Source organism: Gekko japonicus, unplaced genomic scaffold (genome assembly GCF_001447785.1).
Source record: "Gekko japonicus isolate JY-2015 unplaced genomic scaffold, Gekko_japonicus_V1.1 scaffold1561, whole genome shotgun sequence".
Classification (NCBI taxonomy): Eukaryota; Metazoa; Chordata; class Lepidosauria; order Squamata; family Gekkonidae; genus Gekko; species Gekko japonicus.
Genome location: NW_015164236.1, coordinates 264,637 through 283,126, shown reverse-complemented (window position 1 = coordinate 283,126; position 18,490 = coordinate 264,637). Strand labels below are relative to the sequence as shown.

At 45.1% G+C, this 18,490-nt stretch overlaps 1 protein-coding gene across 1 annotated transcript in view; it reads right to left on the bottom strand.

The window, feature by feature from the left end:
• Nucleotides 1–18,490, bottom strand: part of PKDCC (protein kinase domain containing, cytoplasmic) — a 73,728-nt gene that overhangs the window by 40,224 nt on the left and 15,014 nt on the right. The window contains exons 3-5 of the mRNA XM_015408606.1: nucleotides 7,090–7,212; nucleotides 5,041–5,312; nucleotides 363–442 (exon numbers count right to left, since the gene is read on the bottom strand). Of these exons, the coding sequence (XP_015264092.1) occupies nucleotides 363–442; nucleotides 5,041–5,312; nucleotides 7,090–7,212 (475 nt within the window). The remainder of the gene's footprint in view (nucleotides 1–362; nucleotides 443–5,040; nucleotides 5,313–7,089; nucleotides 7,213–18,490) is intronic.

The window sequence follows — 18,490 nt, the reverse complement described above, 5'->3', positions numbered from 1 at the left end:
GCTGGCTTCATGTGGAGGAGTGGGGAATCAAACCCAGTTCTACAGATTACAGTTTGCCTCTCTTAACCACTGCACCAAATTGGATAAAGTTTCCTATCTCACTTCTTTCTTGCATGAAATTAAAATTAAAATAGCAAGGACAGTAAATAAAGCAATACAAAATCAGGCTAGAAAATGCAAATATAACAAAATAAAATACTCTTTCATGATGAGAGTTGAAGGCCTTTGATATTAACTGGTTTTAAATTGCACTGAGGTTTCTTTGGAATTTTCGAGGTCTTTCAGAACAGTATGACTGTCAAATAAAAGCCATTATGAAAGGGAGAGGCAATGAAAGAGGGCTTGCAAGGTCATTGGTTTACCTGTGGCATTGACTATCACATCCAGTAATGGTCTCAGGGACACAGGGGCACTATGCGGCAGAAGATACGTAAAGAAAAACCTACAAAGAAGAGAAACTTGTTAGGTTTATGAGAGTTGAGAAACCGCAGAACAGCATAACGAATAATAAAATTCCCGTAATTTACAAGCCACTGAGCTATCCAGGAAATAGAATCATATTCTATAATTAAATGCATAGCTGCAGGTATGTCCACACAGCTGCTGGGTGCTGCTTACACAGACCTGCTTTGCTCAAGGCCACCTTGTAACTACCTGTAAATGTTTTACGAATGTAAAAATTTGCTATAAAACCCCACAGATTTTGCCTATTTGCAAAGCTGTCCGTCTCTGCGTGAACAAGTTATTTTTGTTGTTTTTGTAAAAGCTGTAAATTCAAAACTTCTCTCACATTTCCAGCCTGAGGATTAAATAATCAGGTCTTTACCTGTGTCCAGTCACTAACACTTTTAGCGGCTTGGTACATATGGTGAGGGCCAAGTGGAGCAATGTTCTACAGTTAAAGAAAAGTTACACCAATTTTATATCAAGGCATGATGAATGCTGCAATCTCTGGGTTAGATCTAATAATTCCTTTCCATATGCAAGTGTGGGATAGTGGTCAAACTGGTTGGACTAGGCTCTCTGAGACCTGTCTTGAAATTGCCAACTATCTTGCTCTAAATCCAGAGGCCCGTTACTCCTTCTTAGCTTAACCTACCTTACAGGATTATTGGGAGGATAAAATTAGGAAGGTAGAAGCACGTACTGCTGACCTCAGCTCTTTGAAGAAGGGTGGTTGAAGACAGATAGATTAAAACTTCCTTTAACAGGGAGCCTTACCACCAGAGAAAGGCTTAGAGAAAGACATCAGATCCAACCTTATGCACGTTTACGTGATTTACTATATTCTGTTTCTACTAGGCATGGAAGGGACAGCCACACAGAACTGTGAAGGCCACCGTCTGGCCTCTGGGAGTCTTACTGGCAACTCCTCCAGCTTCTAGGTTTCATTAGGTATAACTTTCAAGCTTATCTTCACAGCCATAAGGCTAGAAACAAGACTGTATTTATTTTTAAAAACCCAGAAGCATGGGTTTTTATTAATCTGAATTCTATGACCAGTATGTTTCCGTAATTTTTCTGTGCTTCCATATAACTGATGCATACACACATCAGTTCAGATTATCCCCATGTCTGATCTGATCTTGCTGAAATGTGTCATTATTACATATCACTATTTTGATCCTTATTCAAGAACATCAGAACTCCATAGCATGAAATGTATGTATCTCATTTCAGGTTCCACAAGTGCTAAGTGTTTCCTTGTCGCTGAAATGTTTACCGGGGTCAAAGAATGTAGGTGATAACACCCTCATACACAGTCATCTGAATGGTCCAGTTTTCTGACTACACAGTGAGAGGTTTAGGTTGGAGATATATAACTGTTTTAAGAGACCTGAAAATGTGAAAGAGATTAGTTTCCCATAGTATGCACAGTTTCTTTGGCCATACTATGGTCAAGCAAATTTTGCATGGACTGAAATGATATAAGAACTGCAAACATGGTTTGGTAGAAAATACTAGCCCTCTGCAGATGTTCTGTTCCATTCATGAACTGGGAACTTGACAGCTGCATATTTTGGAAGCATGACCTGTGCAGTAACCATCTCCTACAAAAAGCCAGTGATGCCCATCCCAATGATGGACAGGATCACACTCCCCGATGTGCTTGGTTGGCAGGCTCCCAGTTTGTGTGACTAGAACAGAATGTCCACAGATGGCTAAAGTGGGGTGATTATACTGTCATCCAGACAACCTTCAACTGTACAAAAATATCAGTCTGCAGCTTTGGAATTAGTGGAACATAGAGCTCAACCAAGGGTCCTTGGACTGGTGAACATTATTCAGAGCCTTCGGTCACTAATAAGAAAAACTTAAAAAGGAAACAGAACCTAGAATCTCAAAAAGTGTCAACACTTTTCATATGAAGGGCATGGATTAATTCCAAAATACTTGGTATGCTTTATTACGGGATATGTAATTCCATTTCCTCTGAATCCTCCAGCCAGTTCCCATAACATTATAGTCTACCAACTCTCAGAGTTTATTTTAACAAGATGGACAGTTCAGGCTCAGTATAAACTGGAAGATGAGACACAAATATTAGGTTATGAGCAGACTGGTAACATAGATAGGAAATTTCATGCGATGCTGCTCTGTTCTACATCTATCCTGAAAAGTAATGTAAAGTATTTTTGACATACATAGACCACACAGTCATATAAAAAGAAGCCATATTTAAAAAGTAGTTAAATCACATCCTAGGGTGAAAATAAAATGTATGCTATGTCAATATTAAATTAAAAATGAAGTTGCACAAAAGTGTCACTACAAGGTTCTTTGCTGGCACTAGGGTGGTGCTGTGAACAGAGCATTGTACTTGGAAGAGTGGTGAAGGGCCTGAGTGGCTTTGGATAAGCAATGGAATAGCTATGAAAGCACCAGGAAGTGAACACACAGTTTCAGTGTCAAAATCATGACACAGGCCCTGAAGCAAAGGTGGTCTTTGCATGCTCCACAAGGCTTCCAAGGCCTTCCTCTTCAATGCAGACCTTCTGCCCAAAGCAAACAAGTTCCAAAACTCTGCTAGTGGCACAAAGGAAGAGCAGGGAACTGCAGCTGGCCGGGTGGAATCATCATTATGTCTAATTGTTTTTACTTGAGAAAAGTGAGTAGTTAGGCGAGAGTGTTGGAAGTTATCAGCATTTAAAATCAGTTGACCCTTCCTCCGTTCACAATGAAGAACAACTTCTTCTGGAACAATTATATGATTTTCCATCAGGTGACACTCATGAACACATGAAGCTGCCTTCTACCGAATCAGACCATTGGTCCATCAAGGTCAGTGTGGTTTAGTCAGACTTGCAGTGGTTGTCTGGTTCTTAGGTTGAGGTCTTTCATATCACCTACTAACTCATCCTTTTAACAGTAAATGATACATATTGAGCCTGGGAACTTAATGCCATGCAGATACTCTGCCACTAAGCCACAGCCCTTCCCTACGCAACATCTGTTAAATGCATGAGGGAAGAAGCAAGATCAAGGGCTGCTGGTACCCAGGCCCTTTCAGAGGTCCAGAGAGGCCTGGCTTACTTCTACATTTTGAGGCCCAAACCAGAATAAAAATTTGAAAGTGACAGCACTTGATGTGCAAAGAGTTGCAAAACTTCTAGAATACCAAAAGATTGACAAGTGCCCAAATATGAAGCCCCCTTTGAGGTAGAGACTCAAGCCAAATGGCCCTCCTGGTCCACCCCTGGATAGCCTTGGGCCTGTTAGTATCCCACCTGGGCAGTGGTAGCAACTCACTGAATATTTAACTGACTTCTTGGTGGATATGTTTACAACATTAACTGCAAAGCTAGACTCACTCTACAGTAGAGTTGCCAGCCTCCGAGTGGCACCTGGAGATCTTCCACTGTTACAGTTGATTTCCAGATGATCGAGATCAACTCCCCTGGTGAAAATGGCAGCTTTGCAGGGTCGACACTATGACATTATAACCTGCTGAGGTCCCGCCTCTTTCCAAACCCCATCCTCCTAATGCTCCACCCCCATAATATCCAGGTATTTCCCAACACAGAGCTGGCAACCCTACTCCACAGTTGAAGAATCTCCTGTGAGTGCTCTTAGAATGGCTGTCTTCACCCTTTAAGATATAGCCTCTGATTCAGTACATTGCTACAGTTATTGTGAACAGTGGGTTAGATCCAAAAAGCTGTTAGTGGTAGGTAGAGAAACTTAGCAGTGTTACATTAACAGACAGAAACTGCAAGCTGAGCTCCTTGTCTTTAGAGGTTACATGTTTCAGCTACTATGTGTAGGATGGGTTTAGAAGACAGCTCATGCCAACAAGTCTCAGCTATTTCATTTAAATTGGCATCTGCTGGTCACCCTGGAAGAGTTTTAAAGATTTGGCCAGCCATGCCAGACTTGGGAGAGGGGGCAGAAAACAACTGAAAGCAGTACAGGCTGTGCTTGTGCTTGCTATGGCTGTTTTCCTACTCGATGTTCTCTATCGTTGCTTGCTGATAGGGTTACCAAGTTCCTGCTGGAGGTAGATGATCCTTGCCCCTGGCTCCAGTTGCTTGGTGGCATTCTGGGGGCCAGCAGGAGGGGGAGGAATCAAAATTGCATTCAGGCAATGGTGTGTTCCAGGGTTTTCCCATAGAGTTTCTGGTGATTCCTAGAGAGGTGTGATGTCATTTCCAGGCTTTCCTCAAAATGACATCACACCATCATCTGACACTACCATCCCTTTTCCCCTCCCCATCTCCCACCCAACTGGCTGAGCTTGGTCAACTTAGCCCTGCAAGATCAGCTTTCTAACCAGGCAGGGCCCCCATGGCAGGAGTAACTCTTGGGATCTTGGTCGAGGCTTTGCCCCAGTTGAGTCCCAAGAAGCCTTGGGTGGGTGTAGTTGCATTTTCCTCTTGTGCTCAGAAATTGGACAGTTGCCTTTGTGCTCTGCTGGAAAAACTACATTGCATCCCTAGCATAATACTCATCCACTGGCAATAAATATATTCTTCTATCAGTAGTTATGCCAATGGAAGCAACCTCTGTTCACATACAGCTACTTCAATGGCTTACAGTTACCTGTATGCATTGTACAGATTCCTCTTCTCATTCATGCTCTGACATTTCCCTTCAACAGAGCAAGGCAAAGTAAAGTTTCTTGCTGGGAACTCCATGAAGCAGTCTCTGTTGCTAGTACAAGATGTCTCGTCAATGCTGGCATCATCCAGATCTGTCACTTTGAGCTCTCCATCCACTATCACAAACTGACGAGGTCGGAAATCCAACAGCGTCACAGAGCCAAGGGGCGAGTGGGCCAGGTAATGCAGAAGCCGAACTAAGCTGAAGCATATCTGAAAGAACAAAAGCCAAGCAGTCTTGTATTCCTTTGCAAATAGGGCAATCCTACTAGTATCTGTTTACCATTAGCACAGAGGAGGACAATCAGAAACAGACTCAACGGCTGTGAACCAGAAGAACCAAATGCACATGTATGAGGCTCTCTCCCTAATTTGCCCTGAATTTTTTGGGTGTAGTAGCTTGGTTCTCAGAGCTCTCTGGAGAGAAATAAAAACTGAAGCCAAAGATGCAGACTGTCAGGAACCCTCAGCCCCATCACATCAGAAGGAGACCGAAGAAGGCAAACCTGGGCCAGGAAAACCAGATATCGCAACCAGGGCAACAGGTCGAGCAAGAAGCACCAGGAGGAGACCCAGGCACCCGTGCCGCGACAGCTGCGAGGAATCAGCAATCAAGTTCCAGGACATGACCGCGCGGCAGCTAGAAGGAGCTGCAGAGGGCTGTGGCTTTAAGCGGGAGGGAACCGGGAGTATTCTGAATAATAAAGTTGAAACAGGTGTTCCACACCGGTGAGGAGGAGATTGGGCAGAAACCGTTAAGGGCGCAGGGGTGGCAACACACGTGCCCGGGGTTTCTACTCAATAAAAAGAGCAGAACTGCCATGTTCAGGGCTCTCTGCCTTTTTCGATTCTGAGGTGTGAACCTGTCGACAAATATTCCAACTACCCCGGCACAACCGCTTAAAGCCTCTCTGCGGCTCATGGCAGGACCGACATCATTACACAGACATAAAAGTAGGTGATGTGTTATGTGCCAGTGTGATCCTGAGACACCTTCAGCAAAATCCAGGTACCCACATGCTAAAAACTGATGTGGCTGAGCATTCTTTGGTTTCCCAGGCCAATTCTAGCAAGTTTACTCAGACAAAAAGGTCCAGTGAGTTAAAAACCAACAGAAGTATCACTCACATAAAAGTATACATATTTAAATACCATTTGAAAGGACAAGATTCTGTGCTAATCTAATCCCTGAACATTCTAGGATTTTTTACATTGAAGCCACTGGGCAAGATCAGCTGGACCTTTGGAGCTGCAGGTTTGCAGTCAAGCGATACCTCATTCACCAAGCAGCTGGGAGGTGCTGTTCCTCCTGGGGGCGGGGAAACCCCTGCCCCAGAGGCCTGTTTCCCGGCGCCACTGGATCGGGCCCTGGGGGGAACTCCTCCCTGACATGTGCGTCACCCGGAAGTGACGGGAGGACGCTGGGCACGCTGGGGGCGGGGCCACGGCCATACAAGGGAAGACTCTATGGTTTTCCCTTGTATGGTCGTGGCCCCGCCCCCAGCATGCCCGGCATCATGACGTCACTTCCCTGTGATGTGCATGCGGAGTGCGCGCGCACACGCGCCGGGAGCCAAGCTGGAGTCCCCCGCCAGAAGGGTAAGTGCCACTTGGCAACCCTAGCTGTCTCTGTTCTAAAGCCCTGTCTAGAGGCTATAGTCAAATGGATACATCTGAACAGGCTGAGGCTGAAATCCAGACAAGACAGATGTGATGCTGGTGGGGATACATTCTGGAGGAGAGATGTCCCCTGTAAAAAATGGGGCTCTTATAGGCTCACCAACCTTCCCATAATGATGGAATCTCCATCAGTGCCAGGTCTGCAGCTACAGTCCCACACCCCATTCTGCACATTAATTCACCCTTTATCATAGAATGTAAGAGTTGGAAGGTACCTTCCAGGTCATCTAGTCCATCCCCCTGCACTCTGCACTTGTTACCTGCACTCGGCTACTGCTTATTACAATTCTGACTTGGTAACTGTACTTACTCGAAATCGGTCCTCCCAGGAAGTCTGTAAAAGCTGTATCATCTCCAGTGGTGAGCCAAGTTCTGTGATGGTGGTGAGTGTGTCCGAGATGTCATTGCTGTCCTGGTAACAGTAGCCATAAAGCTGCAAAGGCACATGAGGAAAAGAAGGCACATTGATACATATGCTGCATGTCTGTGTTCACCCCCCTAGTAAATATCTGAGTCTCAAACAGTGATATCTGAAGCAGAGTGGCACCCTTCTGAGCTCACTGACTGCAATGGATTTAGAAGGTGGTAACTCTACTTAGAGTGGCACTGAAAGCCAATCTGCATTAACACAGTGATCACACAGTTCGACAATCTGTTTGCGACTGCACTAATTCATGTGTAGGATTGCCATCCCCACCCCACCACCCCCAGTGGGGCTTGGAGATCCAGACAACAGAGATCAGTTCCCTGGAGAAAATGGCTGCTTTCAAGGGTAGACTCTAGGTAGGGTTTCCAGCTCTGGGTTGAGAAATACCTGGATATTTGGGGGGTGGAGCCTGGGGAGAGTGGGTTCTGGGGAGGGGAGGGGCCTCAAGAGGGTATAATGCCATAGAGTCCATCCTCCAATGCAGCCATTTTCTCCAGGCAAACTGAACTCAGTCATCTGAAGGGTGACTGGAATAGCAGGAGATATCCCAGTGCCACCTGGAGGTTGGCAAGCCTAACCTAGGGTTGCCAACTCTGGGCTGGAAAATATCTGGAGATTTTTTTGGGGGGGTGAAGCTTAGGGAGGGTGGTGTTTGTGGACAGAAGAGAGCTCAGCAGGTATAATACCACAAAGTCCACCGGCCAGATCTGCTATTTTCTCCAGGGGAGCTGATCTCTGTAGCCTGGAGATCAGTTTTAATACCAAGAGATCTCAAGGCCCCATGTGGAGGTTGGCAACCCTAGTGGACTCTATGGCATTATACCCTGCAGAGGTCCCTCCCCTCCCCAGGCTTTACTCCCAAATCTCCAGGAAATTCTCAATCCAGAGTTGGCAAGCACATCGTGCTACAGGTATAGGGTGGGCATGGTGTATGCTTCACCACATTCATATCTGGCTGCATGTAGATAATTAGCTCCTCATGGAAGAAGGCTAGATTAGAAGCAAAGTGGTGAGATACACGGTAGTATCACTAAGGAATACTGCATAACCACCACAGATTTATAGACTGAGCTTGATCTAGAACCTGTTACTTATAGGGGAGTCCTTTGTACATGCCGACTGCACCAGAGCAGAGGCTATGTCCAGTACTGAAAGAGAGAAAGAGTCTGACAAATCACAAGATTGATAGGTGATAGATAATGATGACGATGATATGGATAGATTTTTTTAAATATTCTCACTTTTTGTCACTAGCTAGATGAATACTGGACTAGACACTGAAAAATAAGACATCACTCACGCATGGTCCTCTCACACTAGGTACTTTTTGGCTCCTTAAAGGACATAAGCCTTGTGTGACTGGAGCAGCTTAGCACCAGAGGAATGGCACACCCCAACAGGAAAAGGAACACAAAAGGAACAGATATAGTGCCAAACCACGACCCTTACAACAGGACCGAGAAGTCAGTTTTATTGTCTACATATGGAGGGGGCACAGAGGTTGAGAAACACTTGCCTGTTTAGGGCCACACAAGACCAAACTACAGATGACACTGGAGTATATGAGCAGAGTGGCGGTGGAATGCACCATCAAGTCACAGCCAACCTATGGCAACCCCATAGGGTTTTCAAGGCAAGAGACATTCGGCAGTGGTAGCTGCACACCAACCCTGGATTTCCTTGGTGGTCTCCCATTCAAGTACTGGCCAGGTCTGACCCTGCTTAGCTTCTTGAGATCTGATGAAACTGGGCAAAGAGCAGCTTCAGGAGTTTTTAAGGCCAGGAAAAGAGTATCAAAAAGGAGAGGCTCAGCCTTCCTCTTGTACCACAGTCCCAAAATGGAATCAATTCCTGATATTTGACTCAAAAACCACAGAAGGTTCCACTCAAAAAGCTCCTAGCATCACATCTGGTCTGGCCCTTAGACAGCTCGTGGAGGAGGCATAATTTGAACCGGGGTCTTCTTTTGGCACAGCCCCATTTTTGAATCATCATGCTCCACTGGCTTTCAGTCACATGGCAGAGTTCCATGGCAGATATGTCGCTTCCCGGCAGACAGATTGATGTGGACAGTGTGAAAACTACTACCAGATATGTCATTGTCTGGAGGACTGAAGGTTAAACAAAATGCCAAAAATGCATGTGGTTATATGAAATAATAACCCCTTTCCTGAAATAAGCACCTTTGAACATGAGTTCTTTTATATATATATTAACATCAGACAAAACCAAAAGGGAGCATTAGAAAAAGAAAATTTGAAAACTAACGATAGAAACTTTGGCATGAAATATATACTTGCTACAGTTCTTTTGACTGCAATTTCTGGCATAGTCAATTTAGACATATGAAGGGGATAGTAAGAGAATCAACAGTAGAGAAGAAAGGTTACAGCGGTGGTAGTTTTGAGACCATTCTGCTGGGAGAGAAGAAAAACTCTAGCTATGAGAATTAGATAAAAGTTGTTTGGAATTCAGGTACATGACAAAGATAAAGGTACATGACTAAGATACATGACAAAGGCTCACTTCAGAAAAAGACACGAGGAGTGCTGTGGGAGTTGGCCATTATTTTCATTAATTCCAGTGGTAAAATGAGGGGGACAGAATTATGCTCCCCTTCCATTGCACAGAGAATTATCAGCCACAGGGAGCTGTCATGGTGTGGTGGTGGAGCACCTGCTGCACATGCAGAAGGTCCCATCTTCACTCCCTGGCTTCTTCAGCTAAACTAATCAGGTAGGAGGTTCTGGGAAAGATCTCCACTAAGAACCTTAAAAACTGCTGCTTGATGGTCCAATGTAGTGTAAGATCGTGTAAGGTAGCTAAATGTATTCACATAGGACCTTCGTGGTATATTTTTCCCAACCCAGGTCCCCAGGGTAGATTGATGGGTGTAGTCTGGAAGTTTCACACTTCCCAGAAGCATGTGGAGCCCATCAGTACATGTCAACAGTGCAATTCTAAGCAGAGTTACATAGAGGGACAATTGATTTCAATGGACTTAAAAGGGTGTAACTCTGCTCAAGATGGCATTGCAAGTTTCCCCAGTAGGGTTGCCAACCCCCAACCCCAGTGGAGGCAGGGGTCCCCTGCCACCAGGCCCCACTGGCCTGCTGCCAATCACCTGGCCAGAGTGGAGGACTTACTTGGGAAAGGAGTGAGGCCCAGTTGATGTTGCAGCAACATGTCTACGTCACTTCCAACATGACCTGAAAGTGACATCATTGCATCGAGGCAATGCTCTGGTATTTGGGCAAAAACTCTGTGGTGGAAACTAAATTTACCATAGAGCTTTTGCCCAAATACCCGTGTCACCCTGAAATCCCTACGTGATGATGTCACTTCCAGGTCACATCGAAAGTGATGTGGACACATCGCTGCTGCATTGTCTGGACCTCCCTTCCATTCCTGATAAGTCCCCCTCCCACCTTCCCACAGGGACCCGGCAACCCTATTCTCCAGTGGTGTGACCAGCAGCTCCCCAGAGTCATTTCAGATTGGGGAAATGGTTTGGTGGGAAGACAAGCCTCCTTTCTTTGCATCTTGATCTGAATCAGGTACATGCACCTCTGGGAAGTGAGGAATTCCCAGACCACATCTATTGACTAACCCAGGGAAACTGACTAACTCTGGGAAAATGTATCATGTAGATAGGCCCTACAGTCCCAGTTTGGGCTGATAATTCTGAGCAGGGAGCATAACATATTCTTCATTATCCAGTGAGGGGGGGGATTCCACGTTAGTTTTACATCAAAATAATCTTGAAGAGTTCACTCTGACTTTGGAATTGCATGAGAAATGCAGTGTTGCCTCTGGACATGCATATCCACAAAATTCAGCATCCCTAAAGCCTTGGAGACTACATAATTATAGCTACAGAAGTAACCTTATCAGATGCACCAAAAAGCCACGTTCAGATTGGACACACAGACCAAAATGTTTGCTGCATGAAAACACCTTATGAAGGTGTTCTTGGTGCATAAGGATATGCAAAGCCCTCTCCCCTGCTTACTGTGGTTTCTAGCATTGGATTTGCAGAAATGCACATGCCAAGATAATAAGGACTCAGAAAAGTGTTACTTTTCATTATGAAGACGGGGAGGAGAAGAACAAAATGTTCCAGAGACAAAGAGTAAGCCCAGTTTCTGCATCAAATGATCAGGCACCGAGATGGATGTTTTGCTTGCCTACAGACTGGGACTGTGTGGGGTCTTCTGCTCTAGTAAAGGACTCTGCTGCACTAGGGTTTCCAACTCCAGGTTGGGAAATTCCTGGAGATTTCAGCATAGTTTCCTTGCAGTTTGGGGAAGGCAGGGTTCAGGGAGGAGAGGGGCCTCAAGAAGGCAGAACAGAACACCATACAGCCCGCCCACCAGATCTGTCATTTTCTCCAGGGAAACTGACCTCTGCGGTCTAGAGATCAGTTATAATTCTGGGAAATCTCCACTGCCCACTTGGAGGTTGGCAACCCTACTCTGCACCCTGAAAATTCATTGCGCTATTACTAACAATACCTTAGGGAGGATGCTTCTTGGCCTGTCTACATTATGAATACATGTACATTTTACACAAGCTTAACTGGGCTTCTCCTAAAGAACGGCTGGTGTTGCAGCACTGTCAGGAGAATTCTCTTGGAGCTCCTTGACATTCCTCAGAGACTTATAGCTCCCACAGTTTCCTGGAGGGAGAAAGGATTACTATTATACCAGTTTGAAGCTCTCTATGTCTCAAGCAGTTTGCTGCCATAAACGATCATCCACTGCAAATCCCGACATATTTGAAATAGTAGCCATGGGCCCAGGGCAGACCTTTGTCGAGGGGATTCCACAGAAAGGCTGGTAAGGTTGGAAGTAATCTACTCCCTATTAAAGCAGCAGAAGCAGCTCTTTTGGGGAATGATTCCCATGACACAGAGAAAAAGAGGAGCCAGAAGAGATCTTGTTTGACAAACAGGATTTTACTTTATTTTATTAGGAACTGCAGCATTGAAGGAGACTAAGGAGGTGCATGCTTTTGAATCAGCATCATGACATGTATTTTGCCTTGTGAAGGGAAAAAGCATACCCATCCTGCTAACAGCACCACAAATCAAACCAACCCTTCTTCCCTACGGTGTCTCAATTCAAGAAACAACGTTCGGCCACTTCAGAGCAGAGCCACGCGGCTGGTCTCATAAGGACACGGATAGTTATGGCTGGTTTACAATTGTATCAGCTCTGGCCTTCCCGCAGCAGCCGAGTCCTTGCTAACAGATCCTTTCTTCACTCTTAAAAGTTCAGGATAACATCTGGGCCTTTAGGGAAAGCGTTCTTGCAATAAAGAAGCACTTTGTGTGATTCATCTTTCCTCGCCAAGCCGCATCTGTCTGCTCCTCCGGCCCACCTCCTGTCTCCTCTCTCCCTACCCCACCCCCCCTGCAACTCCCTTGAGGTATGGAGGAGGGAGCACCAGATGGTCATCTCCAGCAAATCACCAGAAGATGGCACTGTGGTGACCTTTCTCATCACCTTCCAGCCAGAGCCAGTTTCAAGACACGCATCACTTTCAGTGTCTGTCTGCAGCAAGATAGCCAGGCACTTAGCCAGAAGTGTTCTGGTCTGTCGTTCATAGAGCAAAACAAACTAGAATAAAAGTGTGTGAACGTAGCTTTGCAGGATTAGTTTCATGATGCTTAACAAAATTATTGTTTTGTTTTGGCCTCTATAGTTTCCTGCTGTTCTTCCAAGGAGCTCCAAGGCATACACAAGATTTTCCATTTTACCCATCTAAAACCCCTTTGTGAGAGACAATAACTGGAGCCAGATACTCCAAAGAGCTTCATGACTAGACAACCATTTGAATCCAGGTCTCCCTAGATCAAGGTCAACACTGAGTCCAGAACATCGCAATGGGTATCAAAGACATTTTCTGCTCTCAAGAAAGTGCCAAAAACTTAAGTGGGATCCCAGTGCCTTTGTAACCCATTAGCCACAATTCTAGGATCAGCGAGGTTACAACTTTAGGAACAAGTGAGCAGAATACTATCAGCACATTTCTTCCTTTATAGCTTCAGGAAGTAGAGGGCTAGACACTTGCATTTTTAAAAAATATATAGATCTTAAATGTCAATGGCCAGCCTATTATATTTCAAAAGTGGCCAGCCTTTCCCCTTCCCTCCACCTGTTTATGGCCCTGAAGATAACATTCCTTTTGAAGCTGACTCAGCTAGCATGCAATGGCCATAACTGCCTCCCCCAAGTTCTTAACTGCAGGACTTGCTGATCAGAAGGTGCCGGCAGGCATGAACCTCAAATGTGTGCATGGGGCAGGGGTATAGCTGTACATTTTGCATGCTCATACTTCACAAACTCTAGAAGGGTACTGCAAAGAGACTCTAGAGCCAGCTATTAGGCTCGGTTTTATTCCTATTGATTAACCCAATTCCAGCACCCTTTAGGGCAGGATTTCTCCTAGCAGGAAGTTGCCAATCTACCAGATGTAGGTACAAGGCAAGTGCTGTCCAAGATCAGACTGTACACCTTGCAGTTCAGAGCCAGGATGCAAAGACCTACACAAGTTTCAAGCCCTGAGGGAGGTGCTATGTCATGAACAAGCCATCTATGCCAAAAAGCATCTCTGAAATTGATGACTTCTAAAAGCAGTTTGTGATGTGGCGTGGCAAGGGGCCAAAGAGAGCTGCTGCTGTTTGAAGGGGGGAAAGTCTGCCAAAACAAAGCCCCTCTGTGCATGCAAGTGGTTGCCAAATAGCTCTTGGGACCCCATAGCAATTGAGCTGGAAAACAGCCAGAAGCCAGTGTGTTGCAGTAGCTAGAGTATCAGACTCGGGAGATCCAGTGATGGAAGAAGACAGAACCACTACCTTGAGCCCTTTGGAGGAAGGGTAGGATAACAATGAGATATGGTAAATCTGTAGGCTAAACAAAGGATAGTGAGTAAAATTCCCTGTAGCCAATTATATTACAGTGGCCAGCAAATTAAATAATTTGAAGTGCATAATTATCTTGTTGGGTTTTTTAATCAAATTAAATTTGAATAAACTTGCCTATTACCAAAACCTAGACATGTGTCTATTCCCCCCCCCCCAGATATCTAAGGAAGGGTGAGAACACACCCATTTAATACACACTGGCCCCGGTCACATGGGAGGTTTTGGGCCGGAAGAGTGCCGGATCAGGGGCGCAGCAAACGGGCGCGATCTCACTGCAACATCTGGGAATCGGCGCACACCCGTCCCCGATCTGTTCCTACAGCCCAGTGCTGCGGGAGGGGGGACCAAGTAAAGAGTAGGACTTACCTGAAACGCCGCAACAAGCACGGCCGTGGGATTGCCGGCGCGTCCGTCATCGGGTGCATTCGAGGCTCCTGGCCGAACTGCACATGCGCATGCATGCGCAGCCAGCTGCCTCGGTCTCCCGTTGGTGGCTTCCTCCCCGGCATCTGATCGTGCCGGGGAGCAACTGCGCAGCAGCTCAGGGGATCTGTGTGATGCCACCGCCGTGTGTCTCTTTTGGTGTGGCTCCTAAAAAGCCACACTTTGGCTGTGTTCTTTCCTGCCGTGTGGCAGGGGCCACTATTTGGCAAACAGCTGTTACACAGTATTAGAAGGCCCCCACTAATATAAGAACATTAGAAGAACCCTGCTGGATCTGTCCAGTTGTTCATCTAGTCCTGCATCCTGTCTCACACAGTGGCCAACCAATTCCTCTGAAGGGTCAGCAACAAGGCACAGAGGCCAAGGCCTTCCCCTGATGTTGCCTTGCCTCCCAGCACTGGGATTCAGAGGCTAGTCAGCCTCTGAATCCCAGTGCTGGGAGGCAAGGCAACATCAGGTTGCCTCTGAATGTTGACATTCCTTTTAGCCACCATGGCTGATAGCCACTCATAGACTTCTCCTCCATCAATCTATCCAATCCTCTTTTAAATCTGTCTGTGCCTGTGGCCATCACTACATCCTCTGACAGTGAATTACACATTTTTATCACTTGCTGTGAAAAGAAGTACTTCCTTTTCTACATCCTGAATCTACTGCCTGTCAGCTTCATTGGATGCCCTCAATTTTAGTATTTTGAGAGAGGGGGAAATTTTTCTTTGTCAACTCTCCCCATCCCATGAATAATTTTATAAACCTCTACCGTGTCCTCCCTTAGTCATCTCTTTTCTAAACTGAAAAGTCCCAGACTCTTCAGACTTCCCTTATAGAAAGTTGCTCCAACCCACTAATCATCTTGGTTGCTGTCTTTTGTACTTTTTCCAGTTCTGCAACGTCCTTTTTTGAAATATGGTGACAAGAACTGTATACAGTATTCCAGATGAGGCCACAGTATAGACCTATACAGGGGCATTATAATATTGGCCAATTTATTTTCCCTCTCTTTCCCTAACATAGAGGTATTGGCCAACTTATTTCCGGTCTCTTTCCTAACAATCCCTAACATAGAGGTTTGCCATTTTCACTGTTGCAGCACACTGGGTTGACACTTTCATTGGGCTATCCACTATGACCCCAAGATCTTTTCCCCACTCAGCTTCAGCAAGTTCACACCCCATTAGCCTATACTTGAATTTGGGATTTTTTGTCCCAGTGTACATCACCTTACTATTACCAACACTAAACTTCATTTGCCACATTGTTACCCAATCACCCAATTTGTGGGGTTCCTCTCAGAGCTCTTCCCAGTAAGCCTTCGTTTTCACCATCCTGAATAATTTTGTGTCATCTGCAAACTTGGCCACTACACTACTCACCCCAAGTTCTGGACCATTTATGAACAAATAAGATAGTACTTGCCCCAACACCGATCCTTGTGGGACCCCACTGCTTATCTTATTTCCACAGCCAACACAGTTACCAGATAAACCACTATGAACTTAACCCACAACCCAATAGATTAACATTTGCTCTTGAAAATGTATCAGCTACGCCTGTACTGGTTTTCACATTGTCCAAATCAGGCTAAATAGATGGAGATAACATTATAAATATATACATACCAAGTGTAGTCATTTGTTAAATATCACACAATGCACTATAAAATGTGGTCAGTAAATTTTGTCATTGTGTTAAGCCTTACAGTTTTAGTATTTTTTATTTATTTATTGGACTTTTATTCCATTCTCCCCTGCACTGCAGGGCTCAGGGCGGGTTACAACAACAAGAGAACACAATCATCATTCCAATATTAAAACTATAGCAACAGTTACAGTACCCCAGATGGCAATCTGGCACAGTTGGGGAGTGCTCCCAGAGTTTCTGCATGTAGATGCACCCACGATGGACCAGTTTCTGGACAGTGGGGAAAGACTATCAATACACCAGATGGAACAGTGTGGACAGAGCAGCAGGGCAGAGCAGAGGAGACTGATGTAATTTAGACACCTGCTGCCTCCTCAGCCAAAGGCCTGGCGGAACATCTCCGTTTTACAGGTCCTGCAGAACTGAAGCAGAACCTGCAGGGCCCTGATCTCATATGGGAGAGTGTTCCACCAGGCCAGAGCCAAAAAGGCTCTGGCTCTGGTCAAGGCTAGATGGATGTCTTTTGGGCCAGGGATCACCAGCAGCTCTTGGTCCGCCACACTTAAAGCTCTTTATAGTAGTATTTAAACTTTAAGTGCCTAATAATAATACTTCATAGCATTTCCACCGTTCAATCCACTTCCCCATCATGTTGTAAACCTTACAACACTCCTGTAAGGTAGGTCAGTATTACCCCAATATTGCAGAAGGGGTTGGAGAGAGTGGCTTAATTCCAGAGGGGTAGCCATGGTAGTCTGCTGCAACAAAAATAAACAAGAGTCTTGTGATGCTGTAAAGACTAAATTTTATCCCACCATAAGCTTTTGTAGACTTGAGACCACTTCCTCAGGTAACAACTTAGTCAGCTCCCAGCCAATAACAGCTATACACTACACAATGGTTACTAATAACAGTAATTAAAATCATGTCAGTGGCTCAGGCTGTCAGCTTGACATACTACTTGATAAAGAGATTCCTCTCCCCCCCCCCCATACTGAGTACCCACATTAAAAGTGACATCCTTTTCCAGCATTTGGATATTGAGGAATCCCTCTGTCTTATTCACTTTTAGTTAGAGATTGTTGGGTATTACAAGTTGAAAACACTCAGTATATCTGGGGTTAAATGTTTGTTTATGTTACTCACAGGAAGTCACATGTTTCTCGTGTAACCAATGTTCTTTAGATGTAGGAAGCCCGGGAATTTTCTCCCTGATCTAGGGATTTGATTCGGACTAAAGTGTCAAGGTATATTACCATTTTATGGCTTCTCTTCCCGTCTTTGTTTGGTGTTCTGAAGAAGTACAAGAAGAGCAGCCATAATCTCTCTCTTCTAGTTTTGTCTTTGTAGTGTAAGGATGTAGCCGATTATGCTCTTTTGTTATTTTCATCCCAGTTACCTTTTCCCATGCTAGAATTTAGTAAAAACTTTATATTTTAGTCACACATGGACTCTCAGTCTGAATTATTTTACTCAGGCTCTGTTGGGCTATATTATCTCTGCTAAATACCATTTTTTTTTCCAATATCTCACTATCACCCAACAGAGATTCCACTAACTCCCAAGTGAGCACAGAGCAGCAGCCTTCTGACATCATTCCCCATTTGTCCTTCAGTAACTGGGAGGGGAGAAGAAGGGAGGAGATATTATCTGTTATCTCCAGTGCTCACCTTGAACTGCGATCTTGGGCCTAGCAAGGCCCCTTTAAGTCCCACTGGTTTCACCAGGATTCCAGCAGCCTGAATGCAGGCCTGTAGCTCTCAGTTCCTACTCCTACTATTGCTACCGCAAATAGGCTGGAAAGCTAATGGGGGAATTCAGTTACTACAGATTTGTTGGCCTACCACACCAGTTGTGATCAATCCATTTAAACATTTCCCTTTTGATGGAGGTGATTTCAGGAAGAGACTTATGCACATGCTTATATTTTCCCGCACTGAAGTTGAGTGGAATTTTAAAAATACTTCACTGTGGTTGGACTGGATCTACTGTACACGGTAAGTATTTATTGATAGCTTTTTAAAAACCAAAAGTACCCAAAGTGTCCTGCAATTAACATCCCTTAGAGCCATTTCACTATAGAACTGATCACAGTTTATATTGTGTTTTTTTAAAAAAAATCAGCCATGAAATTGCAGATCTAAAAAGCCAGTTTGGCCAATAGGCAAAGAAGTCTTCCAGTGCAGGAACGCACTGGGATCATCACAGCGACTGGGAGGTAGTATACCAAGTTTCCAGGTCGCTTGTCAGTTCCCACCCCCACCCCCACCC